Below are 27479 nucleotides of genomic sequence, written 5' to 3' on the forward strand. Positions count from 1 at the left end.
AACAACTTTATTAGCTCCTGCCGCTAGGCTTAGAGGCGGTAAGCAGGAGAGGAGAGGGGACTTGTCGGCCTGACGGCCCGCCGAGGACTGAGCCTGGCAAGCGGGGAATCGCCTTAACCAGGCGAGAAGGTGCAGAGACAAGAATAAAGACGGGGACAACTCAGACGACTGGGGAAGGAGACCACAAAGCAAGGCCTTTAAGCCGGGCGGGACTCAGGGTGGAGGTGGAGGGGGTGAGGAGGGAAGTCGGAGGCCGGGAACTACAACTCCCAGAAGGCGTAGCGGCTAAGTCCCGGATGCCGTGCCGTGAAGCCCGATGGGACAGGTAGTTTTGCGAAGGCCTTAACCGAGAGGTTTGCGAGGTTGACCGTTCTGAGACCCGCGGCGCCCGGAGCGGGAGAGAGAGAGAGAGAGAGAGACATGGAACTGGAGCAGAGAGAGGGGTGAGTGGCTTGGGGGAAAACCACCACTCCCAAAAGGCATTGCGGCTGCATCACGTACAGCCCTCTGCACTTTTACTTGAGGGCGGATGGGAATTGTAGTTCATGCAACTGCTTTCGTTCAGCGCTCTTAGGGACTAGGGTCTGTACTTGGACATCTTGGGGGAGAAAGCCACAGATTTAGAGTTCTGGATCTGAGAGATGACGAGGTTGGAGGCCTGGACTCCCGGGTCTGAGTGAGGCGTTGGGGGCTTGAACACTCTAGGGTCCTCGGGGAGCAAGTCCTGAAGTCTGGACTTCTGGGTCTGAGGGAGGAGGAGGCTGGGGGTCTGGACTCCCGGGTCTGAGGGAGGAGGGGCTGGGGGCCTGGACTCCCGGGTCTGAGGGAGGAGGGGGCTGGGGGCCAGGACTCCTGGGTGTGAGGGGTCTGGATCCCTGGGTCTGATGGAAGAGGAGCAGGGGGTCTGGACTCCCGGGTCTGATGGAGGAGGGGGCTGGGGAGCCTGGGCTCCTGGGTATGATGGAGGAGGGGCTGGGGAGCAGGACTCCGGGTCTGAGTGAGGTGTTGGGGTCTTAAAGTCCCTGCGATCCTCGGGGAGCAAGTCTGGGGGTCTGGACTCCTGGATCCTGGAAGGAGGGGTCGGGGCTCGAACACCTGTGGGACTCCCGGGTCTGAGGGAGGAGGGAGCTGGGGGCCGAGGGTTCAGGGTCCCTGAACCTCCTGACCTTACAGGACCATGGCAGCTGTGGGCTTTGAAGAGTTCTCAGCGCCGCCAGGCTCGGAGTTGGCGCTACCTCCGCTCTTCGGTGGTCACATCTTGGAGAGCGAGCTGGAGACGGAAGTGGAGTTCGTGTCTGGGGGTCTGGGCGGCTCGGGGCTCCGGGAGCGAGATGAAGAGGAAGAGGCCGCCCGCGGCCAGCGGCGGCGCCAGCGGGAACTAAATCGCAGGAAGTACCAGGCGCTAGGGCGGCGCTGCCGGGAGATCGAGCAGGTAGGTGAGTGCGGATTCTCCCCTTTCGGGGCCCCCTGGCCAAAATTACTCCTTCCCAGTCTCTGCCTGTCCATGTGCCAGCCTTCTTTACCTAGCTGAGTGAATCTTTCATTCATTTATTCTGTACCTGTTATGTGCCAGGCACCATGCAAGGCCCCTGGAGAGCCGGGTGCTCTATGAGCGTCCCTGACGACCCACATCAGCTCACTGTTTGCAGGTGCCTCTCCTGTTCCGCACTGATCAGGCTTCTCAGGTCTGCCATACCCCTCACATCAGGCCCTCGCGGCCTGTCCACTCTGCTGCTTGCATCTCCCTTGGAGCCTCCTATCCCCACGGCTCCTGCCCCAGATGCAGTTTCTATCAGCTGCATCACTGCATCGGCTTCCTGGCTGAGAAAGGGGAGCGCGCAGTTGGCAGGGACCAGGTCTTCAAAGGCCAGGAACACCAGGGCATGAAGTTTGGTTTTGTTTTGTTGCTTGATTTAAGTAAGGGGGAGCCGTTGGAAGGTTTCAGACAGGGTGGGGACAGGGTCGGGTCTGGGTGTTTGGAAGACCGAGCTTGGTCGTATTAGTCTCTTAGGCCTGCTGTACCACGAACTGGGTGCTCAGTAAAAGAAATGTACTGTCACAGCTCTCTGCAGGCCGCAGGTGCAAGATCAGGCTGTCAGCAGGTGTCAGCAGGACTGGTTCCTTCTGAGCCCCCCCCCTGGGGGGGGCGGCAGGGGGTGTGGAAAAGTGTCTACTACGTCCTCTCTCCTTGCATCTGGTGGTTGCTGGCAATCATCGGTGTCCCCGACTGGTGATCTCTGCCTTCACCGTCACGCGTTCCCCCTGGGCATGGCTGTCTGTGCCCCAATTTCCTCCCCGTATGAGGACATGGGCCCGCTTACTGACCTCATTTCACTTGATTATCCCTGTGAAGACCCTATGTCCGAAGGTCACGTTCTGAGGTACTGGGAGTTAGGACTGTACACCTTTTTTGGGGACACCATCCAACCCCTAACGGTGGTGTTGGGGACACTGGGGACAAGGGGAGGCTGGTGTCATGGTCTGAGCTGGAGTGGGGGTCAGGAGACAGAGCACGTAGAGAGCAAGGACGGACGTTCAAGCCGTCTTTGGGTGCAGAGCACATTAGGCTGCCTGGAGCGGGACAGACGTTTGCTTTGACAGATGTCGGAGAGGGCCCCTCGGGAAGTGGGAGCAGGGGGAGTGCTTGGAGCAGGTCAGCTCCGTGTATTAAAATGTACTGCCTGGAAGTTGCACCAGAGCTGAAGGTGTGTGCCCGTGGCCAGCCGCTCCCACGCACCCAGTGACAGGACGTTCGCAGGACGCTCTCTGCCTCGTGGTTTCGTGTATGCGTACATGCACAGCTGGAAGACGGCAGGGGACCAATCAGGTGTGATGTACACAAACCAGACACCATACATCTTGTGCTAGGGGCTGTTGGCTCCACCGCGTCCTTAGCTCACCCCGACCTCGTTCCCTCCTCACCCCTCTCACCTCTGCTCCCCTGGAGACTGCTCCCGTGAGTTCCACAATAGCAGTAACATTTCATCCATGGCATTCTGTATTCATAGGGCTTCTCAGTACACGGGTGGTGACATGAGTGACCGCGGTCACGTGGGAGTACCCACCGTGTGCCAGGCCTGCCCTGGGCTTTACACAGGTGTCGTCTCAGGACGCCCTGCCGCCTCTACCTGCCCCCCCCCCACCTGGCAGCGGGACCCCGAGCCCCCTTTAACACATGGATACCGGGATCCAAAGGGATTCAGTCATTTGCTCACACGGAGCCGGCATTTGAGTTTCTGCTTTGTCCACCCCATTAGGAATAGGTGGTGGTGTTATTCCTGTTTACAAACGTAAGGCCCAGAGCCGTTCTAGGTAACTCGCCCCAGGTCACACAGCTGAAAGGGTCGGCTGGGGTTTGAACCCAGATCTTTCTGAGCCGGTGTCCTACCTACTCATCCGTGTCTTGGCCTACACACCTCTGATGGTCCTGAAGTAGCCACCACCTGCCTAATGTCTGGCAAGTGGGCGTGGTGTCCCTTGCACTTTACACAACAGGGGGTCACGCGTTCAGCAATACTGACGGAGCACCCTCCCCCTGCCCCCGCCAGCTTCTGCTCAAGGCATGGGACCCAGGCACGATCCCTGTCCTTTGGTGCTTTGTCTGGTGGGGGGAGACAGACAGTGAGCAAGAGAAGTGGATAGGCTAGAAGGCAGTGAGGAGCGTTGTAAGGAAAACTGAGGCAGAGAGGAGTGGTTGGGGGCACAGGGGGGCATGGGGGAGCACGGCAGGGGACATGAGGAGGGGGTATTGCAGTTAGTGGGAGGTCTGGGTGGACTCCCTGAGCAGGTAATCTCTGGGGTCAGACTTGCAGGAGGGAGCTCTGCAGGCACGTGGGAAGGCCCCCAGGAGGGGAGGAGGCCCACTGGGGTGCAGTGGATGCGAGGGAGAGGGGCAGGAGGGGCCGAGAGGAGGGAAGAAGTGGGTGCAGCAGGCCCCGGAGGCTGGGGGGCAGTGTGGCCGCCTCCCTGGGTCCCCGCCAGGGCTCCGCTCACCACGCGCAGAGTAAGTGAGTAGAGTCCAGGTGACTTGTGCCTTCTCCTGCCTCCCTGCAGGTGAATGAGCGGGTCCTGAACAGGCTCCATCAGGTGCAAAGGATAACACGGAGACTCCAGCAGGAGCGGAGGTAACCCCTTGCATGCCCCCTGCGTCCCGTGCCTCTGCTCCCGGCGGCCGTGTCGGCCACCTCTCGCGCTTCTTGCCCGCTTCCTGCCTGCCCTGGCCTTGCCGGAAGGGCTGAGGGAGGCTGGGGCGGTGGGTGCGCTCCCTCTGAAGGGGAGGCACAGAACAGAAGATCAGGATGTAGAGTCGTACGCTTGGTTTCAAGCAGTTTTGCTGTGTGACTCTGAGCAATCAACATCCCTCTCTGAGCCTGTTTCCTGGCTCAGTTGATTTCGGTAATGCCAAAATCTCGTGGCTGCTGAGGACCGAACAGGAGCTCATGGGAAGAGCCTAGCCTGGAGCTTCCCGCCACGCACTGTGTCCCCGTGTCTGTGGACCGTGCACAGTGCTCAGCCCCGGTCAGTCCTCAGCCCCGCACTCACCTGACCACAGGACGTGCCCGCCCTCAAGCCCTTCCTTGGCGTTCAGGTCCCTCACCCGCCTACTTTCCCCTGCCTCCTGGGCATTCCTCCTCGCTGGTACCCAGGGCTCGGCCCTGGGTCCCCCCGTGTCCACACCTCCACTGTCCAGCACGGCAGCCACAGGTGGCGACTTAACCCGAGACTTCGTTAAAGTTGAAAGTTAACGTTAGTCAAAATAAATTTTAATTCACTGGAGTGAAACAGAAAATTCAATTCCTCAGCTGCACTGGCCTCTGTTTACGTGCTTGGCAGCCTCCAGTGGTGATTTTCACCCAAACTAACTAAAAGTAAATGAAATTAAAAACATCCGTTCCTCAGTGGTGCTCACTGCACAGCTCAGTAGCACGGGTGGCAACCGACGTCAAAACCGAAATAAATGACCTCAAAAAGTTGGTTCCTCCGTGGCTGTCACCACATGCCAGGGGCTCCACAACAGCGACAGGTGGCCAGCGGCTAGTAGTGCATAGCAGGGGTACAGGACGTTTCTGTTCTCACAGAAGGTTCTGTGTGCACTTCCGGAACGTCTCACAGCACCACGGCCTGAAGGGCCACGTACACACTGCCAGCCTTTGAATCCTGTCTGCAGCTCTTTGAACTCTCTGTCCCCTTTGTCAGCCGCCCGCTGGGCAGTGACTTCTGGTCACCTCACTCGTATGCAAAGCTAACTCTGACCTCGCCCCCTGACCCCGGTCTGCTCCCCCTCAGGCTGCTCCACGTCAGAGTGAACCCTCCCAGTTGTTTCTCTCTCACCCTCAGAACAGACCCAGGATGCCAGCACCCTGGGCCAAGGGACTCAGCTCCTTGCCCAATGCCTGCCCTGCTCGCCCTGGCCTCCCTGACCCCTCCCGAGGCTCCTGCCACCACACCCTGGGTGAACCTTTTTTCCCGGCTGCACCATTAGCCAAGACTTTGTTTTACAGTAAAATCAAGAGAGTTTATGAAAGGGAAGGCCGGCCTTTATGGTTGAAACATGAGTTCGGGAAAGGATCTGCACGTGCTAAACTTCCCTTAACCACACAGATCAGTCACGGTGATCGTGCTTTCTGAACTCTCTGGAGCTTGGCCCCGTGCTTCTCAAAGTGCAGCCCGTGGACCAGGAGCCTCGGCACCACCTGGGAACTTGCCACAAACCCAGGTTCCAAGACCTCACCCCAAACCTACCACATCAGAAATTCGGGGGGTGGTCGGGAGACCTTCTAAAACGTAAGGCACGCCACTGTGTAAAACCAGTATGGCCGTTCCCCTCAATTTAAAGACGGAATTGCCATATGAGGTAGCAAGTCCACTTGTAGATACACACCCAGAAAAGCTGAAAGCGGGGCCACTCACGGATACGTGCGCACCCATGATCACAACAGTGTGCACAGCAGCCCAGCGTGGACGCATCCGAGCGTCTGTCTGCAGATGGGCGGGTGAGCACAGTGTGGTCCACACGTGGGACTACCATCTGGTCTTGAAAAGGGTGCTACACCACAGACCCCGAAGACGTTGTGCTAAGTGAAGTCAGCCGGTCACTGAAGGACAAATACCGTGATTCCACTCCTGTGAGGACTTGCGTTCACAGAGACAGACAGGAGAGTGGTGGTTGCTAGGGGCAGGGCACCGGGGAGTTGTTCAGTGGGACAGACTTGGGGAAGAGGAAGAGAGTCCTGGAGACAGATGGTGATGGCTGCCCAACAGTGTGAATGTGCTTAATGCCGCTGAGCTGGACACTGACAAATGCTTAAACTGGCAAATGGTATGTTATGTGTATCTTACCACAAATTTTTAAAGATTCTTTTTTCAAAAGTAAAAAAAAAAAAGAAAGGATAAAAGGCAAGACACACCAAGTCACTTCTCTGCTCCAAACCCCGCCGGGGACCCACGTGACTCAGAGCAAGACTTATCCTACGACAAGGCCCTCTGTCAGAGGGCCTGTCACACCCTGCTCTACCAAGAGCACAGCACACGTGCTGCTCCCGCCTCAGGGCCTTTGCGCAGGTTGTTCCTTCCACCAGAAATGTTTTTCTGCCACTCCCTCACCTTCTCATGAGGCATCCCCCACCATCCTTTTGAGGTTCCAGCCCTCTTCCAGGTATCCTGCGTCTTCCTACATTCCAGCTTACTGTTTTATGGATTTGCTGACTGTGCCCCAAGTTCAGTAGGCACAGGGGTTTTTGTGTGATCCCCGAAGTATTGCTAGCACTGAGAACACATGGTGCGGAGCCGGTGCGGACACACACCTGGAGAGATTGCATGTAAAGCGCTCCGCCCAGGCGCTGGCCCCCCGGGTAGCATTCAGACCTTAAAAACCCCAAAGTTCTTAGAAGCAGGGACTAGGGGAGGCAGGAGTGCTCTGCACGGTCTTTCTCTTGCTCTTTGGTTCTGATAAAGACACCAGCGGACACCAGAACGTTGGCAGAGCACTAGGGGATGTCACTGCTAGCTGCAGTGCCACTTTCATGGTGATCCGCCCACTCAGGGTTCTCTTGTCCTGTTGACAGAGCAGGAAACCAGTGCAGAGAGGTCCCCCTGTCTGGCCCAGGGTCCCACTGCGTGCTCAAGTACTTGGACCACGGTCTCAGATTTGGGAGCTCCGAATCTTCTGGCTCTATGGTTCCAGGGCAACCTTGGCTTCAGAGCTGGGGCTAGGCTGTGGGGTACCCCTTTCCCCAACCACCAGACACTGAGGTTGTGCCCCTGGTGGCCTCTCTCCGGACACAGGTTCCTCATGAGAGTGCTGGATGCTTACGGTGATGACTACCGCACCAGCCAGCTCACCATCGTCCTGGAGGTGAGCACGGCCTCCTAGCAGGCTGGGGCGGGGCAGGGGGGGGCTGGGTACCAGGACAGAGTCTTCACCTGCCGCCCCTTTTCCCCACCAGGACGAGGGCAGCCAGGGCACAGATGCTCCCACTCCCGGCAATGCTGAGAACGAACCTCCAGAGAAAGAGGGGCTGTCTCCACCCCGAAGGATGCCCGCACCCCCAGAACCCAGCAGCCCGACCCCTGGTGAGGGACCCAGTGGACGCAAGAGGCGGCGAGCGCCCCGGGAAGGACGCCGAGCAGGAGCTGTGCTGACTCCAGAACTGGCCCCGGTGCAGGTGGGACCAGGGCTCCTGGGTTTGGCAACAGTGCTATGGGGGCTGGGCCTGGCAGAGCAGGCAGGCTCCGGCTGGGGACAGCTGGAGAAAGGAGGTGGGGCTGGAAGGGTTGGGGGTGGGTAGGGAAGGAGAAAGAGCCGGAACAAGCCAGGTGAGGGGTGAGGGCTCAGGTGGAAAAGGAAGGAGAGAGACCTGGAGGAGGCTGGGGGAGCAGGAAAGAGACTAGAGAAGGTTGGAGCATAGGGGAGAGGGAGGGTCAGAGACCACGGGCAGAAGGGAAGGCAGGACTGTTGGGGTGTTCGCCCAGGTGCCCAGAGGAAGTTGTCTGAGGAGCCAGAATTGAGGCCGGTGGGCCTGCTCACGCCTGCTCCTTCTCTCCCCCAGATTAAGGTGGAGGAAGACTTTGGCTTCGAAGCAGATGAGGCCCTGGACTCCAGCTGGGTTTCTCGGGGGCCAGACAAACTGCTGCCCTACCCCACCCTAGCCAGCCCCCCTTTTGACTGACCCCCACCCCCAATAAACTGACCCCCAGAAATGCCTTGGCCACTGTCTGTTCCCACCACTGATCACGCACAAGCTCAGATTCTGGGGTCGCTTTTTGAATTTTATTGGCTACAGGGGAGGGCCGCCTCCATGTCACCAGGGGTGCTCACAGTTTCTTCAGCCACTCCATGCTTGGGCCCTGGGGGTCCTGGGGGTGGCTGGGCACTTCGGGCATGTTCCCATCATCTCGGAGGGGCACTGTGGGGCAGGAGGGTGGGCCACTAAGACCAGCAGATCTTGGGAGGCCCATGAAGGCTAGTCTGTCAGTTCATATTCAAAGAGGGAACGGGGACCCCAGGGGAGAGGTGAAAGAGGGGACACAGAAGCAGGGAGACAGAGACCCAGAGGCGTGGAAAAGCATAGAGAGAGACAGAATGACAAAAAGCCAGAAAGGAATACAAATCTGGAACAACAACAGAAACTCACAAGTGCAAAACTGACAGGAAATGAGTTTTATGGCACATGGATTAGATCTCAGAAAAAAAAGAAAGTCCAGCCCACACTACAGATTCTCAGACCCCTGCAGAGGAAAGACCTGTCCATGATGATTCCTCCCCCAGCACAGGGAGGTTACCCCCCGAACCCCCACTCCCACTTGGGGCCAGCCCTCCAGCTCCCACTCACCTGGATAGTTGTAGGGCGTGGCCTGGTTGATCATGGTGGCGTATTTGGTGAAGGGGCTGAGGGTGGGCAGAATTACAGCTGTGGAGAGACGGGTGAGGCCCCGGGGAAGGTGGCTTTCAGGCGGGGGTGGGAGAGGAAGGGGCAGAAGCTGAGCCTTGGCAAACTGGGAGTCAAGTACATGGGAGGAGGGGGGCAGGGAGGTCCTGCCCCTCCAGGAGACCCCTTGGCATTCTGGGATCCCCATTTATCAGCAGGAGAGGGGGTGGGAGCAAGCAATTCAAGGAAACATGGGACCTAGAGGCCACAGGGAAGGGAAGACATGGGGGTGGTCACGGAATGAGTGCATGAGTGTAGAGGTGGTCAGGGAGCACAAGGTGGTGGGTGAGAGGAGTGTTTTGGGAATCTTCCAGAGGAATCACGAACTGTTTCAAACTGAGGAAAGGAGGGTTGTACAAGGATTAGTCGCTGGGAAATTACAGCCCACCCAGGTGGGAGCCAGGACTCTGGGGGGCAGGGGTAGGGGGTAAAAGCAATGTTCCAGGCCAGCACTGTCTGATAGAAATATAAGAGCCACATACTTAGTTTCACACCTTCTAACAGCCACATTAAACATAAAGTTAAAAGGAAAGGAGCTTGGAGATACTCTAAAGACTTGTCATATACTCTGCAATCCAGTGTGTACGTGACACAACCGAAACGTGTACCAGCTCAACTCAGTGGCCAGTGTGGCCAGTGGCTGCCTTAAGAGACAACTGCTCTAGAACCTCACCCGCGGCGCGTGGCCTACAGAACAGCAGTACTGACAAGATCTGGGGACCCGGGAGAAATGCTGCATCCCCTGCCCCATCCCAGACCTATGCAATGGCAGCCTGCATCTCAACAAGACCTGCCACACATTCAAGTGGGAGTAACCCTGTTCTAGAACAGACGCTGTCAATAGAATCACTGAGGGATTTCACAGGATTCCCCAGCCCCACCTCCACCCCACTCAGCTCCACACTGAACGTGGTGGGGGGCGAGGCTGAAAAGTGGGTAGGATTCGGACATTTACTTTTGTCGCTCAGGTGTTTTTAATGCACAGCCGGGGCTGAGAACCTCTCCTTTGGGGGATCATGGACCTCCTGGGTAGGTGTGTACGGGGTGGGAAGAGGGTCTGGTGAAGGGGTCATAATATCGGGATGGGGCGGGCAAGGGGTCGTCGTGCGGGCGCTAACACACGAGGGAGCCACAGAACGTTGAGGGGGACAGGATGGAACGCTAGTGGGGAGCGACGGGGCTTTGGGGCAGGGTGGGGCGATGCAGGCTCACGCACCAAGGCCCCCGATAGTGAAGGACGCGACCAGCACCGGCTCCTTGGCCCAGGCATCCTTGAGGAAGGTGGCGAGTCCTGCAGGGGCGGGTGAGGAGGGTCAGTCCTGCAGGGGACGCCCCCAGTGACCTCTAACCCTCTCGCGCCGCCCCTGCCCTGGAGGAGCCCTCTCGTGACCTTGGCGTCCCCCTCCCAACCGGACCCCACCGCCTCCACGGAGGCTCTGCCGCGCCCCAGCCCCGGCACCACCAGGGGTCCCGGAACCACCGGACCCCGTGCGACCGCGGGGCCCTCACTTACTACCGGCCATCTTGGTCGCGGCGGCGGCAAGCACGCGGAGCACTCTGGGAGTTGTGGTCCCTGCGCCGGAGTCTCTGCTCTCTGAGTCTGCGCGTGCACCCTGGCACGGAACTGAGGTCCAGGGCGGGGACGAGGACGCGGAGCAGTCTGGGACTTGTGGTACCCGCGCGCGAGCCCCAGCCGTCTGAGTCCGCGCGTGCGCACTGGCGCAGAAGAGCTGTCAGAAGCTGCCGCGGAAACGCGGGCGGCGCTGCAGATTAAAGGGCAAGCCTGTCTCTCCGCCTAGGAGTCACGCCTGAGGAGCACTCCCAGGATTCCAGCTGTGACCCATCCAAGGCGGAATGCAACAGTCTTCATTTTAGAGTTTACTCATGAAAGCCCATTCTACAGATGGAGGAACGGAGGCCGGGAGAGGACAAAGGACAGCTATCATTTGAGGTCGCAGCTCAAAATCAGTTCGTTCTGGAAGCTTTACCTCTCATCCCAGAAGGGTTAGGGGTCTTCCGTGGATTCTCGCAGTGCCATATGGGACCTCTATGGTAGCTCGCTTTTCTTTTCTTTTTCTCTTTCTTCTTCTTCTTCTTCTTTTTTTTTTTTTTTAACTCAGCTGGTTGGCCTCTGTCTTTACATCAGACTGGGAGCTGCTCTAGGGCAGTAATGGGGTCTGACTCCTCTCTGTGCTCCCAGAATAGCGCAGCACAGCGTCCCACACATAATAGGTGCTAGTTTTTAGTCTTTTTTTTTTTTTTTAAGTTTAATTGGTGAACACAAGTGGTTATGACTGCCCCTTCTCCCAGGTTTTCCACAGCACCATGGGGCTGTGACACGGTCAGCCAGAGGCCCCCACTTCCCTCCTCCCTTCCTTAAACAGAACTCTGGCTCTGGCTTTCTGACACTGCATTTCCTGAGAGGTGAGCGGGCACAGCTGAGCCCTGGCTCCTCCTTCTGCTCCAGCCGAGATCTGTCCGCCATGGCTCTGGTGCCGACCCTCCAGCTGCTGACCCTCTGTGAGCCACCCCACCCCCTTCACCCTGGGTCCCAGGCTGCTTGGGGCGCAGAGAGATAGGCTCTGGGGACCTGGACACCCTGAGTAGGGAGGGGGAAAGGAAGAGGGCTACTGAGTCTCCCTGAGGGCAGGTGCAGGATAGTCAGGGAGCACCAGCTGAAGGCTCAGAATTCTAGACCAGAACAAGGGGACAGGACCCAGATCCTTGGGCCCTAACACAGAAGGACACATGGGTCCTGAATTCCTATTCCTGGACAAGGAGAGCATGGGGGCAGGATTCTCTGGGTCCTGAGGCAGGAGGGTGCTAAGGACCTGAACTCCTGCGGATAGCAAGTGTGGAGTCCTAGATTCTGATGTAGGAAGACGACGAAGCCAGAACACCTGGGTCTCTGGGAAAGGAGGGAGCTGGGGATCCAGACTCCTGACCCCAGGGAGGAGACACTGTGGGCTCAGACCACTGTCTCCTGGAAAATATGGAGTCCAAGGGTCTGAACACTGGGTGTAGAGGCAAGAGAGGGCTGGGGCCAGAATTCAGGCTTCTGAAGTAGGTGGGGAGTAAGAACCTCGAGTTATGGCTACTGAGAGAGGGCACATGGGTAAGATTCCTGTTTCCTAGAGGAAGGATTTAGATTCCTGAGTTTGCAGTGAGGTAGGACTGGGAGAAGACTAGGGCTTTGAAAAGACTTAGCCTGTCCACCTTCTACAGGGCCTCTGTGTCATGCAGACATCACTCCAACTGGTGAGTAATATCTCCCCTCCATTCACCTGTAAGCTGCTGACAGCCCATTTCCAACTACTCAGATTTTATTTTGGTGCTCCCTGACCCTAGATTTCCAGATTTTCCTTCCTCTCCTCCCTTCTTTCATCTTTTCCTTCCTTCCCTCCCTCCTTCCTTTCTTTCCTTATCTTACTCCCTTCAGTGACCCGCAGAGGTGAGCAGTGAAGACCATGAACTTTGGAGCTAAAGAGACCTAAGCTGCAACCCCACTTTCACCATATTATTCATTTACAACTTTGAACAAACCACTGCTTGCTCCTCAGTTTCCTTCTCTGTGAAATGGGCTATTGTGAGGATTTAATAAAATCACCCATGTGTACGGGGCGCCTGGCTGGCTCAGTCGGTAGAGCACGCAACTCTTGATCTTGGCATTGTGAGTTTGAGCCCCATGTTGGGTGTAGAGATTACTTTAAAAAATAGAAGTATTTAAAAATGAATTTAAAAATCACATAAAACCCTTGACTCAAAGCATGGCATAGTGCAGGGCTCAAGAAACAGGACTTCTGGCAATGCCAATTATTCCCCCGTTTGGAAACCAACTTCCACAAGAGTACGATCCTCCACCCTGAGACAGCCTTGAGTTTCTTTCCAGGTTTTCTGATTGGTGAGACCTCTTTCTCTCAAACCGCCCCCCCATTACACTACAACTAAGAATCGCCTGGAAAACCACTGATACCTTAGCTATCAATTTATTTTAATTATTATTTTTTAAACGATAAAGCTAACATATATTCATGGTTTAAAAAATTACTCCCAAAGGACATATAACCTCCCTTTTCCCCTTCCTCATCTTAAGCTCTAAATCCTTACAAAAAATTTCCATGCATTCAGACACATATATGTATTTATATACCCCTTTGTTTTCTCGCCAAGGCAAAATTGATTTTTCATGACTCATACTATTTTGCATCTTACATTTTTTCACTTTACAATCTCTCTTGGAGACGTTTCCATTTTATTATAACTATACTTTTTAAACTGCAATATAACATTTGCCATTGTATGGCTGGATTCTAGTTCACTTGGCCCTCTCGGCGTATATTTAGGTTGCTTCCAGTGTCCTTCCCCAGCCTCACCCTAATCAATGCTTCAAGGAGTACTCCAGTGTGAGCTTTGTGCGCCCATTTATGTACAGTTGTCTAGGGTGAAACGGTGGAATTACGAGGGCATGCCCTTTGTGTATTTGGACAGAAAGGATGAACTGCGTTCTCAAAAGGTACACTCGAGGGAACCTAACTACCCGTTTCACCGTATCTTCACCCAAACAGAGTATAAACCACTGTTTTAATTTTTGACAACCTGGTAGGCAAAAAATCTTACTGTTGTTTTAATTTTTTTTAATGATTACTAGTAACATTAAGCAACTTCCCCCCTCCCCATGTGTTTTCATCCATTGGACTTCCTCTTCTGTGCACTGCCTGATTCATAGGTTTTGCCCAATTTTCAACTCTGCTGGGTTTGGGATTTCTTTCTATACTCTTAATCTATGTGATTAATGAATAAGTCATTTCTGCCAGTGCTGTTTCTGGTTTTCTGGTCCCTATCTGTCTCTTCTCATACACAACTTTAAACTTTTGCCGTCATCAAATTAATTAACCTTGTCTCTTCTGAATTTTTTGTTTTATATTTTAAGGTAGCTTTCTCTACCCCCAAGATAAATATATTTTCCTATATTTTCTTTTACTACTTTTACAGTAAAACAAAACAAAACAAAACAATGTAGGTCTTTAATTAACCTGGAATTGGTCTTGGGGAATTTGGTCTGAGGTAGGGATACAACTAACTTTCTTTCTTCTTTCTTTCTTTTTCTTTTTCTTTCTTTCTTCTTTCTTTCTTTCTTTCTTTCTTTCTTTCTTTCTTTCTTTCTTTCTCCCTCTCTCTCTCTCTCTCTTTCTTTCTTTTTCTTTTCCCTCCCTCCCTTCCTTCCTTCCTTTTCCTTTCTTTCCTTTCTTTCTCCCAAATAGCAAGTTTTGGCAACTACTGAAATATGTTGACAATGTTACAAATAGTCTGAAGAGCAATTTAAAATTACAGATTTCTGGGACCCAATCCCTTGACATTATGTTTAAAAACCATGGAGTAAAGCTCAGGAGCTGCCCTGCTTCTCTAATTTGCAGCTAGTCCTTACAATCCTTAACCAGGGTCCAGCATCTCCCCTACTTTACAAGCAGGAAACTAAGGATGAGAAAGAGGCAGGGATTGCCCCCAGGTGATTCTCTTCCCACCCCATCTCCTCAGGCTCCCAGGAAACCCAGGGACCCAGCAGCCCTGTTTATTCAGTCCCCCCCGCCTTATACTCCAAGCCATGGCTGGAGGCTCAGCCTGCTGCTGTTGTAACCCCTGGGGTCAATGTGACCTTGAGGTGCCAGGCACCTCAACCTGCCTGGAGGTTTGCACTCTTCAAGTCTGGAGTGATCACCCCTGTGCTGTACCGGGATGTGTCCATGGAGCTGGCAGAGTTCTTCCTGGAGGAGGTGACCCCAGCCCAGGGCGGCAGTTACCGCTGCTGCTACCGAAATCCAGGCTGGAATCTGGGTGTCTGGTCCCATCCCAGTGATACGCTGGAACTGCTGGTGACAGGTGAGGTCCTGGGGTGGGAGGGGGGGAGAAGAAGGGACTTTGGGAGTGATGAGGGAGGAAGAAGGAGAGACAGAGAAATACAGGGAAAGAGATACTGAAAGAGACATATAGACACAGGCTTGTACAATGACCCAGAGCAAAAACGCTACGTGGGGAGAGAAAGAGAAACAGGGATGGTTCTTAACCAGGGACGATGTGCCCCCCAGGTGACCTTTCTGGCAATATCTGGGGACATTTTTGGTTGTCACTACTACCAGAGATGCTGCAAAACATCCAACAATGCACAGGACAGCCCCCATCCTCGCCCCGTACAACAAAGAATTATCCAGATTGATCCGAAATGTCCCGAGTGCTGAGATTAGGAAACCTTGGGAGAAAGCCAGAAACACCAGAACAAACACTTCCAGAGACGCTGCCTCCGAGATCCAGGGTAGTGAAACACAGGACAGGGAGATTAAAACAGGGACACAGAAAGAATTTTAGTGAGGCTCCGGCAGAGACACGGGGACATCCAGGGAAGAAGGACAGAGACACAGAGAAAGGCGTATGTCCTTGGGGATGAAGACACAGGGGGAGTCAGGGATAACGAGCAAAGGGCACAGAGACCGACCCGGAGGCGGAGAAACTGTGGGAGACGCTGGCAGAGATAAAGAGACACGGGGTGCCCCCGTGAAGTGCAGAGAGAGAGGTAGAGGCTGGGGGGCCGGCGGACAGCGGAGAGGAAGTGAGGGAGGGAGATGGAGGAGCGGGCGAGCGGGCGGGAGGGAGATGGAGGAGAGGGCGGGCGGGAGGCAGGTGGAGGCGGAGGAGAGGGCAGGAGGGAAGCAGAGGGAGCGGGTCCGGAGGCGGCGGCAGGGCCGCGCCAGCGCTCGTCCCGGTCCGTGCCCCTCGCAGACCAGCTGCCCGCCCCGTCGCTGGTGGCGCTGCCCGGGCCGGTGGTGGCTCCCGGCGCCAACGTGAGCCTGCGCTGCGCGGGCCGCCTGCGGGGCATGAGCTTCGCGCTGTACCGCGTGGGCGTGGCGGCGCCGCTGCAGTACCGCGACTCGGCCGAGCCGTGGGCCGACTTCCCTCTGCCCGGCGCCAGCGCGCCCGGCACCTACAGCTGCTACTACCACACGCCGTCCTCCCCCTACGTGCTGTCGCTGCGCAGCGAGCCGCTGGTCATCAGCGCCGACGGTGAGGGCAGCGCGCCCCGCCCCAGCCCCTGCTTCCCAGCCCCGGGGGTCCGGGCCCCCGGTTCCTCCCTGCTCCCCAGCCCCAGGGGTCTGGATCCCCAGCCTCTCCCTGCTCCCCAACCCAGGAGTCCGGGTCCCCAGCCTCTCCCTGATCTCTAGCCTGGGGGTCAGGGCCCCCAAACCCTCCCTGCTCCTCACCTCGGGGGTCCGTGGCCCCCCCCCCGTTCCTCCCTGCTCCCCAATCTAGGGATCAGGACCCTCCCCTCTCCACCCCAAATCCAGGAGTCCTGCTCCCATCGACCCACCACACTTTGAGACTGGGAGCTGTGTCCCCAGTCTCACCCTGGAGGTTCAAGACCCAGAGGGCAGGCCCAGGCTGTGGGCTCCGGAGCTGAAGGCCTCTCTCTCTTGCTGTCCTGCAGGCTCAGGCTCCTTGGACTACACGCAGGGCAACCTTGTCCGCCTGGGGCTGGCTGGCCTGGTGCTCATCTCCCTGGGCACACTGGTCGTTTTTGACTGGCGCAGCCAGAGTCACGCCCCACGCAGTGTCAGGCCCTGAGGCCCAGACGACTGGATACAGATGCTTCGCAGTGTGAGAAGACCTCCCAGAGATGGAAAGAAGAAACGGATTCTTGGGTTTCGCCTGGACCTTCCAAGAGCCCCACAGTCCTTCTGGCTGAGCCCGGCTTCTGGGCCATAATAAGCTTCTACTGTGTCTAGCTCCCTTCTGGGTCATTCCTCTAGTGGATCAGGGGAAGGCTGTATCCGTGGTTAAGGCTTCCTAGTCACGAGGCCTGGGTTCGATTCCCAGTGCCGCTGCTCACTCACTGGGTTATTAGGAAAGAAGCCTTCCCAAGTCTCAGTTGCCTTGACTGTAAAATGGGCTCACTGATAATACCCACATCATAATCTTGTTATAGGATTAAGAGGGCGACACACACGAAGCCCTTAAAAGTGACTGGCCCATAGTAAATGCTCAATAAATGTTAGCTATCCTGTAACTGCGGTTTCTACCAGATGCTCAGGGCCGGAATGAAGTTAGCTCTTCTCCATCCCATTGTGCATGCTCCCGCTGAACTTTTAAGCAATTCACTGCCATTGCCTTCATGACATCATTCTTGGTCGCCAAACAAACCTCTTCCAAACCCCTCCTCAGACCTTCCCCGAAGGTAGACCAAGATCTGACCGAGGAGAACATTCTTCCCTAGTTAAAGCTTCACTGGCGGGCAGCGCAGGCTGCTTTTCTTGAACCCTCATTATGATTAAGTGGAGTCCGTTGTCAAGGCAACAGCAAATGCAGTGTGCGCAGCAGAGCTGTGACCTGGACATTTCTACATGGCACCTGGCCTGCTTCCCACGGGGTCTTGGCTGCCTTCACGGTGGTAAAGATAATGCAAACCATTCCCCCTTGCAGCCCATTTGCTCTCCCCTCTCACCTCTCTTTCTGGAAGGCCTGACTACATTCAGTTTCTCCTGAGTTTATTAACTTCTATTTTAATCTTGGTAACCCGGATGCCTTTAACACCCTCACACACACATTTTCTGTCTCTAAGCACTTCTTACCGCTCAACATTTGTGTTCCTTTCTTGCTTTATGCCTAATTTTGGATGGAGCGTATATCTTCTTCTATTGTTACTAAATTTTCCACCTTCCCTTCCTCCTCTCCCCACTTTATGAAGGAGAGGATGCCTTCCATTTTTTTGGACAGCTCCAGCTCCAGCACCCACTAGGGGGATAGCCTTGAGCAATCTACAGACCCTCCTGAATTTTTTTTTAAGATTTTATTTATTTATTTGACAGAGAGAGAGGGAACACAAGCAGGGGGAGTGGGAGAGGAAGAAGCAGGCTCCCAGCAGGGGAACCTGATGCGGGGCTTGATCCCATAATGCCGGGATCACGCCCTGAGCCGCAGGCAGGTGCTTAACGACTATGCCACCCAGGCGCCCCAGACCCTCCTGAATTTTTATCCATGAAAGAGGAAACTAAAAATATATACCATGTGGATTCAAGATAATCAAACAAGGTAACTTGTCCCCAACATGTGGAGAGAGATCATAAAAGCTCAGATCAGCAGTTTTAACCTACCCCCCATGAGTAGGAAGCAAAGCTTACATCACAGCCCTGTACACACATCCATTTACACCTATAAACTAGAATTCAAGTTCTATGAAGCAATATTCACTTCTACTATTTCATTATAATCTATTTTATTAAAAATTCTGATCATGACTCCTTTCATTGATGGAACAATTCCCTAACACCCACGGTCAAACACAATTTGAGGAAGTTGAGCAATATTTGTTGGTGTTCTTTGGTTACAGAAACTGATCTCTGGACTTGTATAAAGACCGGGAAATTCACAATACGGATAAACAGCATTAAACAATGCTATTTCAACACCCAGTTCTCCCAGTGGTTGAGATTTGGGTACTGCAATTAAGCAGAACTGAAATTTGAAGTTAAGTTAGCCACCTGGTTCACTGACTTGCTGAAGAGATGGGAGGAGAGGCTCCAAGCTGGACGTTCTGGGTTTGTACTTCGTATCAATGTGGGGACTCCCGTGGAGGATATCCTGGGCAATCTCCCTGTGAACTGCATGTGGATGTGGAAGTCAAGGGAGAAGCAGGGACCCAGATTCCCAGGAGGGAACCAGACCTGGATGGGGCTGCAAAATCATCAAATCCAGTCTTCTCATGTTGCAGATGGGAAAATGGTGGAATGCAGGGGTGGCATGCAGCTCCCCCCTAGTCATACGGGAAGTCAGGGGCACATCAGGGAGGCTCCCCGTGAGTTTGTACTTCAACTCGGCTGCATGTATTCATTCATTGGTTCCATTACTATTCAACCACTCATCCCACTCACTCATCCATCCATTTGTTCACTGATTCTCATCGTTTCTTTCTAGCCATCTAGCCATCCATCCATCCATCCATCCATCCATCCATCCCCTTTCCTCTTGCTCTTATTTGAATATGCATCCTTCCTTTTGCCCTTACCCATCATTCATTCATTCTTACGTCCATTCATCCGTTCCTCCCTTTATTAATCAGTTAATCAATTTATTAATCCACTCACCTATTTATTATACTCACTCAGTATCCATCAACCAACCTTTGCATTTATTTATCCAACAAGCCTGAAAATCTCTCCTTCATAAAGAGGGGAGAGGGGGAGGGGGAGTTGGAAAATTCAGTAACAACAGAAGAGGATGTATGCTCCTTCAAAATTAGGCATAAATCAGGAAAGGAACACGAGTGTGGCGTGGTGAGAAGTGCTCTGAGGTGGAAAATGTGTGTATGAGGATGAGAAAGAAATCAAGGTTAGCCAGATGAAAAATATAATATTACTGATAGATAATATTATTATTTTTAAAACAAATTTTTTTTAAAAGATTTATTCATTTGAGAGAGCAAGTGAGTGAGAGAGCATGAGCAGTGGGGAGAGGCAGAAGGAGAGGGAGAAGCAGACTCCATGCTGAGCAGGGAGCCTGATATAGGGCTCGATCCCAGGACCTTGGGATCATGACCTGAGCTGAAGGCAGATGCTTAATCAACTGAGCCACCCAGGCACCCGATAGATAATATTATTAGTAGAATATTAGTGTTTTTATTTTTAAAGATTATTTATTTAAATATTTTATTTATTTGTTAGAGAGAGAGAGCATGCACAAGTGGGGTGAGCTGCATGCAGAGGGAGAGGGAGAAGCAGACTCCCCGCTGAGCAGGGAACAGATGTGGGACTTGATCCCAGGACCCCAGGATCATGACCTGAGCCAAAGGCAGAAACTTAACTGACTGAGCCACCCAGGCACCCCTATTTATTTTAAAGAGAGAAAGCACGTGCAAGTGTGGCGAGAGGCAGAGGAAGAGTGAGAAAGAATCCTCAAGCAGAATCCCCACTGGGCGTGGAGACTGACACAGGGCTTCATCCCAGGACCCTGTAATCACGACCTGAGCAGAAACCAAGAGTCGGCGGCCCAATCTGCTGAGCCACCCAGGTGCCCCTGTCACTTCCACTTTTGAATGAGGAAGAGAAAGGGGGATATTATCACATTTAACTATTGCAAAGAATTTACCGTTCTTGAGGCAGTGGTTCCTTTTTTTTTTTTTTAAAGATTTATTTATTTTAGAGAGGGGGGAGAGGCAGAGAGAGGGAGAGAATCTCAAACAGACTCCCTGCTAAGCATGGAGCCCGATGTGGGGCTTGATCCCACAACTCTGAGATCACAACCTGAGCCGAAACCAAGAGTCAGACGCTTAACTGACTGAGCCACCCAGGTGCCCCCAGGCCATGGTTCCTTTTATTTGTCACCACAAATGCTCAGCACTTGCAGGGTGTTCATAATGAGACGGTGACAGATCTGCTACCAGCTCTTTCTACTCGTTCGCGCCTGGTCCACCGCACTCAGCCTTCTGGTCTCAGATTAGATGCCGTTTCCACTGCAAACCGCTGCCTGGCCCATCTGAGTTCCCACAGTGCCCTGTTGTACCTGAATTGAATATGTGCACTGTATTTGGATCCTCTCTCTCCCAGACTAGACCGCAAGCTCCTCCCAGGAGGGACCAGGTCGTCGCATCTGTGTGTGTGTCTGGGGCCCAGCACAGGCCGGAGAAAACAGGAACAGTGTGGCTGGGTGAGCTCAGCACGCTGAAGATGATCTAAGGCAGAACGATGTTCCCCCCCAACACGTCATGTCCCGATTCCTGGAACCTGTGAAAATGTTGTATATGGCCAAAGGGACTTCACAGGTGTGATTAAATTCAGCATCATGAGCTGGTGTGGGGGGGGTGTTATCCTGGATTATTTAGGTGGGTTCCATGCAGTCACAAGGATCCTTATTATAAGAGGGAAGAGGTCAGAGCCAGAGAAGTGAGTGTAGACACAGAAGCAGAGGTCACGTGATGCAGGGTCACAAGCAAGGAACGCCAGCTCCTCTAAAGCCGGAAAAGTTGAGGAACTGGGTTCTCCCCTAGAGCCTCCAGAAGGCAGGCAGCCTCTCAACCCATTTTGGACTTCTGACCTCCAGAGCAGAAAGATAACAAATTTGTTTCGGCCACTAGTTTGTGACAATTTGTCGCAACAGCAATAGCAAAACGAATCCTATTAGTTTCAGTGGAACCTCTTTCCTTTTCTCACAAGCCCAGGCATGTTCACCCTAAGGATTTCCGTTTTTGTCCCCAACCCTGCTTGCCCCAAGTTCCCATTCATCCACTTGGCACACATTTATTCCATATGCCGACCACGTGTGGGGCACTGTGCTGGGCTCTGGGGACAAGTGGGGAATGACAGGCATAAACCCTGCTCTCATGAAGCTCACGGAGAAAAGCATTAACCAAACTGCTACAAACTGTATTGATTAGGGAACATTTTAAGCTGCTGTAACAAACAGACCCCCTCCAAGGAAGAAAACTATATAATTTTATTTCTTGGGGCGCGTGGGTGGCTCAGTCAGTGAAGCGTCTGCCTTCGGCTCAGGTCATGATCCCAGGGTCCTGGGATCGAGTCCCACAGTGGGCTCCTCCTGCTCTGTGGGGAGCCTGCTTCTCCCTCTCCCTCTGCCTGCCACTCCCCGTGCTTGTGCTCTCTCTGCCAAATAAAAAAAATCTTTTTAAAAAATTTATTTTTCTTTCACTTAACAGTATATAGTTGAAACAGTCTAGGGCCATTTATCAATAGCTTTGCTTTTGTCAAAATGCGGCTTTCCTGTGTGGTTCTGAGCCAGCACAAAAGAAGGAAGAGTGAGAGAGAGCGAGAGAGAGAGAATAAGAGAGAGAGAGAGAGAGATCATGCAATTGTTTCTAAAGAGTAGGACCCAGGATTTGAACATGTCTCTTCTGCTCTCATCCCATTGGCCAGAACTCAGTTACATGGCCAGGTCTAGCTGCAAAAGTGGCTAGGCTATATAGCATGTGCCCTTCTAAAAATGGGAGGGGGGTTTCTATAACTTAAAGGAAGAAGGGAAATGTGGATGCTAGGAAACCGTGAGCCATCTCCATCAGTACAACTATAGCAAAAAAGAAGACGGAGATTTGAAAGCCTATAATAGAGGATTTGATCTAGGCTTGGAGATCTCTGATGGCTTTGCTGACGTGCAGAGGTGAGATCTGAACGCTGAGCAGACTTTTAACCAGGTGAAGGTGCTGGAAGGGTGTTCTAAGCAGAGGGAATAGCATGTGCTAAGGCCCTCCCCCACCCCCGGCGGAGGAAGCAAGGTGACAGTGGTTGAGATGGAAGTTGTGTCCTACTGCCATCTTGTGGTCACACCTTTTTCCTTGAAATCCCTGAACAGGTGCATCATAGGACTGTAGAGTCATCCTATTCCAGCTGGACATGGAGTTGTGAATGGCAATGACCAGTGTCACTTCCAAGCTGGAGCATTTAACTGTAAGAACTCCCTCCTCCTCACTCCGCACTCCCTCCTCTCCTAGACACAGTGACCAGCAACACTGGAGATGGTGGCGGCTCCACTGGTCTGGGTGCCTGAGGGACAAGGATGAACCGGGCCCCCTGCCAGCTGTTTCTACTATAGTCTCCCAGCCCCACCCAGCTCCAGGCACTCCTCCTAGGAGCCCATCAATATGACCATCTTTTTGTCCACCTGTCTCGGTCAACTCAGGCTTTTAAAAAAAGCCATACACTGGGTGGCTTGAACAACAGAAACTTCCTTCTCATAATTCTGGAGGCTGGGAGGTCCAAGATCAGAGGGTCAGCATGGTTCTTGTGAACGCCCTCTCCCTGGCCTGCAGGTAGCCTCTTGTACCCTCAGAAGGCGGGGGGAGGGGGAGGACAGGGAGGGAGAGAAAGAGACTTGACCAGGATGGCTGGTCATCAGAAAGACCAGCTATGAAACTAGGAGCTTGGAACCTTCAGCACCACCCCCATTTCTGGGGAGAGGGGAAGAGGCTGGATATTTGATTAACGCAATGGCCAACAATTTAATCAATCATGCCTTTGTAACGGAACCTCCATAAAACCCCCTAGATGAAGGAGAAAGATCTTTCTGAGTCATAAAGGTGATTTACGAAATCTGATTAGCGGCACCTGGGTGGCTCAGGTGGTTAAGCATCTGACTCTTGATCTCAGCTCAGGTCTTGATCTCAGGGTTGTGAGTTCAAGCCCCGTGTTGGGCTCTGCACTGGGTGTGAAGCCTCCTTAAGATCAATCAATCTGGTTAAAGTGTGCAGGTGAACGTTTTGCCAAAAGTATCAATTTTGTTTTCTGATGCAACTAGGAGAATTACAGAAATATTCATTCATGACTTTTATTAACCTGTACTCTGTTGAAATAAATCTACACACAGAGGTGTTAAACAAGAGTCATAGAAGAATCTCAAGACTTTAAAAATCACTGCCACTTCTTTTGAAAATCACCTTCAAAGAAACGCCTGTGATTATAATTGGTTTCTGTCCTTGATAGCTCGTTGCCCTGTTGATTATTCTGTATTACTAAATGGAAAGACGAGTAAGCCCTGTCAAGACAATAGTCTCAGGGGCATGGTGCTCTTCTTCCAAATGAATGGTGGAAAAAATCATAAAAACCTATGATGTGTTTGGTTTCTTAACAAAGACATTGAGAATTCTGTTTTATTTAAATTAGCATATCTATCAAATACCGTTTGTAGATTTGTAGTTCGCAGATTTGAATCCTGGTTTTTAAAAAAACTGACAGAGCATCTTTGAGATGATGGAGGAAATCTGGATACTGGCTGGAGAGTAGACGGTATCAAGAAAGTACCATCAGCTTTCCTGGGATGATACTGCTTTGACGGTTATGTCTGGTTTAAAAAGACTCTCATCTGATAAAGACAGCTATGTACTGAAATATTTGGGGATTAAAAAGGTGAGTTCACAAGAGAAGTCGCTCAGTAAAATTTATTACTTTAGAGCTACTATTAAAGTTTTTTTTTAAGGATTGTTGACACACAGTGTTACATTTGTTGCAGGTGTACAACAGAGTGATGCAACTTCTACGTTACGCCGTGCTCACCGCAAGGGTAGCGACCATCTGCCCCACACGACACTATCGCGGTATCAGGGACTACCTTCCCTATCCTGTGCCTTTTATTCTGGAATATTCCTTATTCATTTCATAGCTGGAAGCCTGTATCTCCCTCTCCCCTTCATCCATTTTGCCCATCCCTACCCCCGTTCTTTCTGGCAACCATCAGTTTGTTTTTATATTCTCAGGTTTGAGTCTGCCTTTTGTTTATTCGTTTGTTTTTTAGATTCCACGTATGAATGAAATCATACAGTATTTGTCATTTGTCTTTCTCAATCTGACTTGCTTCACTTAGCATAATACCTTCTAGGTCCATCCATGTTGTTGCAAATGACAAGGTCTCATCCTTTTTGTGGCTACGTATATTCCTGTGTGTGTGTGTGTGTGTGTGTGTGCGCGTGCGCACGTATCACTTCTTCCTTATCCATTCATCTACTGATGGACACCTAGGTTGCTTCCATATCTTGACTATTGTAAATAATGCTGCAATGAACAGGTTGTATATACCTTCTCAAATTAAAATTTTCATTTTCTTGGATAAATACCCAGCAGTGGAATTACTGGATCATAAGGTATTTCTATTTTTAACTTTTTGAGGACCCTCCATACTGTGGCTGTACCAGTTGGCATCCCCACCAACAATGTAAGAGGGCTCCCTTTTCTCCACCCATGCCAATACTTTTGTTTCTTGTTTGTTCGTTTGTTTTTAATTTTAACCATTCTGACAGGTACCTCATTGTGGTTTTGATGTGTGTTTCCCTGATGACTAGTGATCAATCTCTTCATGTGTCTGTTGACCATCGGCAGGTCTTCTTTGGAAGAACATCTATTCAGATCATCTGCCCACTTTTTAATTGGATTGTATTTTTTTCTGGTGTTGGGTTGTATAAGTTCTTTATATTCTTTGAGTATTAACTCCTTATCAGATATATCATTTGCAAATATTTTCTCCCATTCAGTGGGTTGCCATTTTGTCTTGTCAATGGTTTCCTTTGCTACGCAAAAGCTCTTTATCTTTATTTTGATGTAGTTTTAATAGTTTATTTTAGCCTTTTTCCCTTTGCCTTAGGAGACATATCCAGAAAAATGCTGCTATGACTGATGTCAGGGAAATTACTGCCTGTGTTCTTTTCTAGGATTTTTATGGTTTCAGGTCTCTTAGATCAGGAACAAGACAAGGATGTCCATTCTCACCACTTTTATCCAACATTGTACTAGAAGTCCTAGCCATAGAAATCAGGCAAGAAAAAGAAATAAGAGGCATCTAACTGGTAAGGAAAAGTTAAACTCTCACTCTTCGCAGATGATATGATATTGCACATAGAAAACCCTAAAGATTCCACCAAAAAACGATTAGAAGTAATAAATGAATTCAGTAAAGTTGCAGGATATAAAATTAATATCCAGAGATTGGTAGCATTTCTATATCCATTAACAATGAAGTAGCAGAAAGAGAAAACTAAGAAAACAATCCATTTACAATTGCACCAAAAAGAATAAAATACCTAGAAATAAATTTAACCAAGGAGGTGAAAGACCTGTACTCTGAAAACTGTAAAACATTGATGAAAGAAATGGAAAGAAATGGAAAGGCATTCCATGCTCATGGATTAGAAGAATCAATGTTGATAAAACGTCCATACTACCCAAAGCAATCTACAGATTCCATGTGATCCCTATCAAAATATCAACAGCATTTTTCACAGAACCAGAACAAATAATACTAAATTTAAATGGAACCACAAAGACCCCAAAATAGCCAAAGCAATAAATCTACTACCAGGCATAAGCATGACCCTGATCCACTTCCCCTCCATCCCTAAAGGCAGCCATAACCTGGTGCAAGTCCATTTCTTTTTCTTTTTTTTTTTAAGATTTTTTTTTCTTTTAATTTGAGAGAGAGAGAGAGCACGTGTGAGCACATGAGTGGGGGAGGGGTGGAGGGAGAGGGAGAAGCAGACTCTGCTCCGTGGGGAGTCCCACACTGGGCTCGATCCCAGGACCCTGAGATCATGATCTGAACCGAAGGCAGACGCTTAACTGACTGAGCCACCCAGGTGCCCCCAGAAACTTTACTTTTTAAACACTGTGGTAAACTACACATAACGTGTACCATCTTAACCGTTTTTAGATGCACGGTTCCGCGACGTTAAGGTCATTCACATCGTTGTGCAGGGACCACCGCCATCCACAGAGCTCTTCATCCTGCACCACGAGAACTCCATGCCCATTAAACCACGACTCCCTCCCCCAGCCCCTGGCTCCCCCATCTACCTTCTGTCTCTATGAATCTGACTGCTCTAGGGACCGCATAGAAGTGACTCATACAGTATTTGTCTTCTTGTGTCTGGCTCATTTCATTGAGCGTAATGCCCTCGAGGTTCACCCACATTGTGGCAGGTGTCAGAATGTCCTTTGTTTCAGAGGCTAATATTCCGTTGTGTGTATAGGCAAATTTTGTTTGTCCGTTCATTTGTCAGTGGACACTTGGGTTGTCTACTGTGAATAATGCTGCTGAACCATGGATGCACGAGTATCTCTTTAAGACTCTACTTTCAGTTCTTTTTTTTTTTTAAAGATTTTATTTATTTATTTGACAGAGATAGAGACAGCCAGCAAGAGAGGGAACACAAGCAGGGGGAGTGGAAAAGGAAGAAGCAGGCTCATAGCAGAGGAGCCTGATGTGGGGCTCGATCCCACAACGCTGGGATCACGCCCTGAGCCGAAGGCAGACGCTTAACGACTGCGCCACCCAGGTGCCCCTGTATCAACATTTCTTGTCCTACACTTGCTCCTCTCTCATTGCCTTTTTTCCTTCTTAGCTTATGTCCTCCTCATAAATCTCCTGTCTTTCAATGAGGTTTTGGGAAGAAATGTGTATGTCCCATCTGCATGTTTATGTGGAAGTCCTCGTATCTGTCCCTAAATTCCGCAGTCCCAAATTCTAAGTTTTACAAGAGTTCACTTGTTTTTTAAACTTTTGAGTTTTTCGCATCCTACAGCACCTCACTTAAACTTTCTAAAGGCTTAAATTTCAATAACATTTAAAGGGATAAAATTAACTATCAATTTCAGCCAATTGAGAAAGCACATATAAGCAAGAGGAACAAAAAATATTGAGCACAATTCTACTACTCAGGGAATAATACTTTAAATATACTAGATTTACCTTCTAGATTTTTCCATGTGCACGTCAACCCCTGCCCGTTGTCTGGGTCCACTGTCCGGTTGTCTCTCGTTCCGTCTACACCTCAACCAGATGCGGAACACAGCTCCTTGAGTTCTCCTGAAGAGCCTCTTTCCACCAGAGATCTAATGACAGGAGATTTCACAGAAATTTCACTGAGGAGACAGTTCACATCATGTCCCCACAACAAACCACTTACAACCCACCACAGACATTTCTCTCCTTCAAATTCCTTTTCTGCCATGTGCCTGCCAGTGAGGGTTCTTCTGTCTTACCTTCTCTTTATAGGGCCTGTTGTCTTGTTCTCCCAGATCC

General features: G+C 51.5%; 3 protein-coding genes across 5 annotated transcripts; 2 read left to right on the plus strand and 1 right to left on the minus strand.

Moving 5' to 3' along the window:
* The first annotated feature begins 6 nt into the window (after positions 1-6).
* Positions 7-8197, plus strand: TFPT (TCF3 fusion partner). Of its 3 annotated transcripts, none has more exons than XM_002927955.4 (6): positions 7-443; positions 1174-1432; positions 4054-4124; positions 7285-7354; positions 7446-7664; positions 8049-8197. In XM_002927955.4, the coding sequence occupies exons 1-6, from the start codon at positions 421-423 to the stop codon at positions 8166-8168; spliced, it is 762 nt and encodes a 253-aa protein (XP_002928001.1). In that variant the 5' UTR covers positions 7-420; the 3' UTR covers positions 8169-8197. The 3 variants fall into 3 exon arrangements, with proteins under 3 accessions (XP_002928001.1, XP_019664268.1, XP_011233991.1); XM_019808709.2 differs by having other exon boundaries at positions 8-129; XM_011235689.3 differs by lacking the exon at positions 7-443 and adding an exon at positions 508-649.
* Positions 8198-8247: 50 nt separating this feature from the next.
* NDUFA3 (NADH:ubiquinone oxidoreductase subunit A3) lies at positions 8248-10598 on the minus strand. Its single transcript, XM_002927954.4, has 4 exons — positions 10441-10598; positions 10144-10218; positions 8832-8909; positions 8248-8405 (listed from the first exon to the last, which is right to left on the minus strand). The coding sequence occupies exons 1-4, from the start codon at positions 10448-10450 to the stop codon at positions 8314-8316; spliced, it is 255 nt and encodes an 84-aa protein (XP_002928000.2). The 5' UTR covers positions 10451-10598; the 3' UTR covers positions 8248-8313.
* A 295-nt stretch (positions 10599-10893) lies between these two features.
* Positions 10894-18208, plus strand: OSCAR (osteoclast associated Ig-like receptor). Its single transcript, XM_034672604.1, has 5 exons — positions 10894-11447; positions 12153-12185; positions 14463-14804; positions 15699-15980; positions 16402-18208. The coding sequence occupies exons 1-5, from the start codon at positions 11411-11413 to the stop codon at positions 16536-16538; spliced, it is 831 nt and encodes a 276-aa protein (XP_034528495.1). The 5' UTR covers positions 10894-11410; the 3' UTR covers positions 16539-18208.
* The last annotated feature ends 9271 nt before the right edge of the window (positions 18209-27479 follow it).

Source organism: Ailuropoda melanoleuca, chromosome 12 (genome assembly GCF_002007445.2).
Source record: "Ailuropoda melanoleuca isolate Jingjing chromosome 12, ASM200744v2, whole genome shotgun sequence".
In the NCBI taxonomy this organism is placed as follows: domain Eukaryota; kingdom Metazoa; phylum Chordata; class Mammalia; order Carnivora; family Ursidae; genus Ailuropoda; species Ailuropoda melanoleuca.

Excerpts from the sequence above, each read along its gene's own strand:
- TFPT (XM_002927955.4), top strand. The coding sequence starts at position 421 with ATGGAACTGGAGCAGAGAGAGGG. Across the intron at positions 444-1,173 it reads GAACTGGAGCAGAGAGAGGG|GACCATGGCAGCTGTGGGCT; the intron begins GTGAGTGGCTTG and ends CTGACCTTACAG. Across the intron at positions 7,665-8,048 it reads CAGAACTGGCCCCGGTGCAG|ATTAAGGTGGAGGAAGACTT; the intron begins GTGGGACCAGGG and ends TCTCTCCCCCAG.
- NDUFA3 (XM_002927954.4), bottom strand. Across the intron at positions 8,910-10,143 it reads CTTCACTATCGGGGGCCTTG|CTGTAATTCTGCCCACCCTC; the intron begins GTGCGTGAGCCT and ends GTCTCTCCACAG. Across the intron at positions 8,406-8,831 it reads CACGCCCTACAACTATCCAG|TGCCCCTCCGAGATGATGGG; the intron begins GTGAGTGGGAGC and ends CCTGCCCCACAG.
- OSCAR (XM_034672604.1), top strand. The coding sequence starts at position 11,411 with ATGGCTCTGGTGCCGACCCTCCAGCTGCTGACCCTCT. Across the intron at positions 11,448-12,152 it reads CCTCCAGCTGCTGACCCTCT|GGCCTCTGTGTCATGCAGAC; the intron begins GTGAGCCACCCC and ends CACCTTCTACAG. Across the intron at positions 15,981-16,401 it reads GCTGGTCATCAGCGCCGACG|GCTCAGGCTCCTTGGACTAC; the intron begins GTGAGGGCAGCG and ends GCTGTCCTGCAG.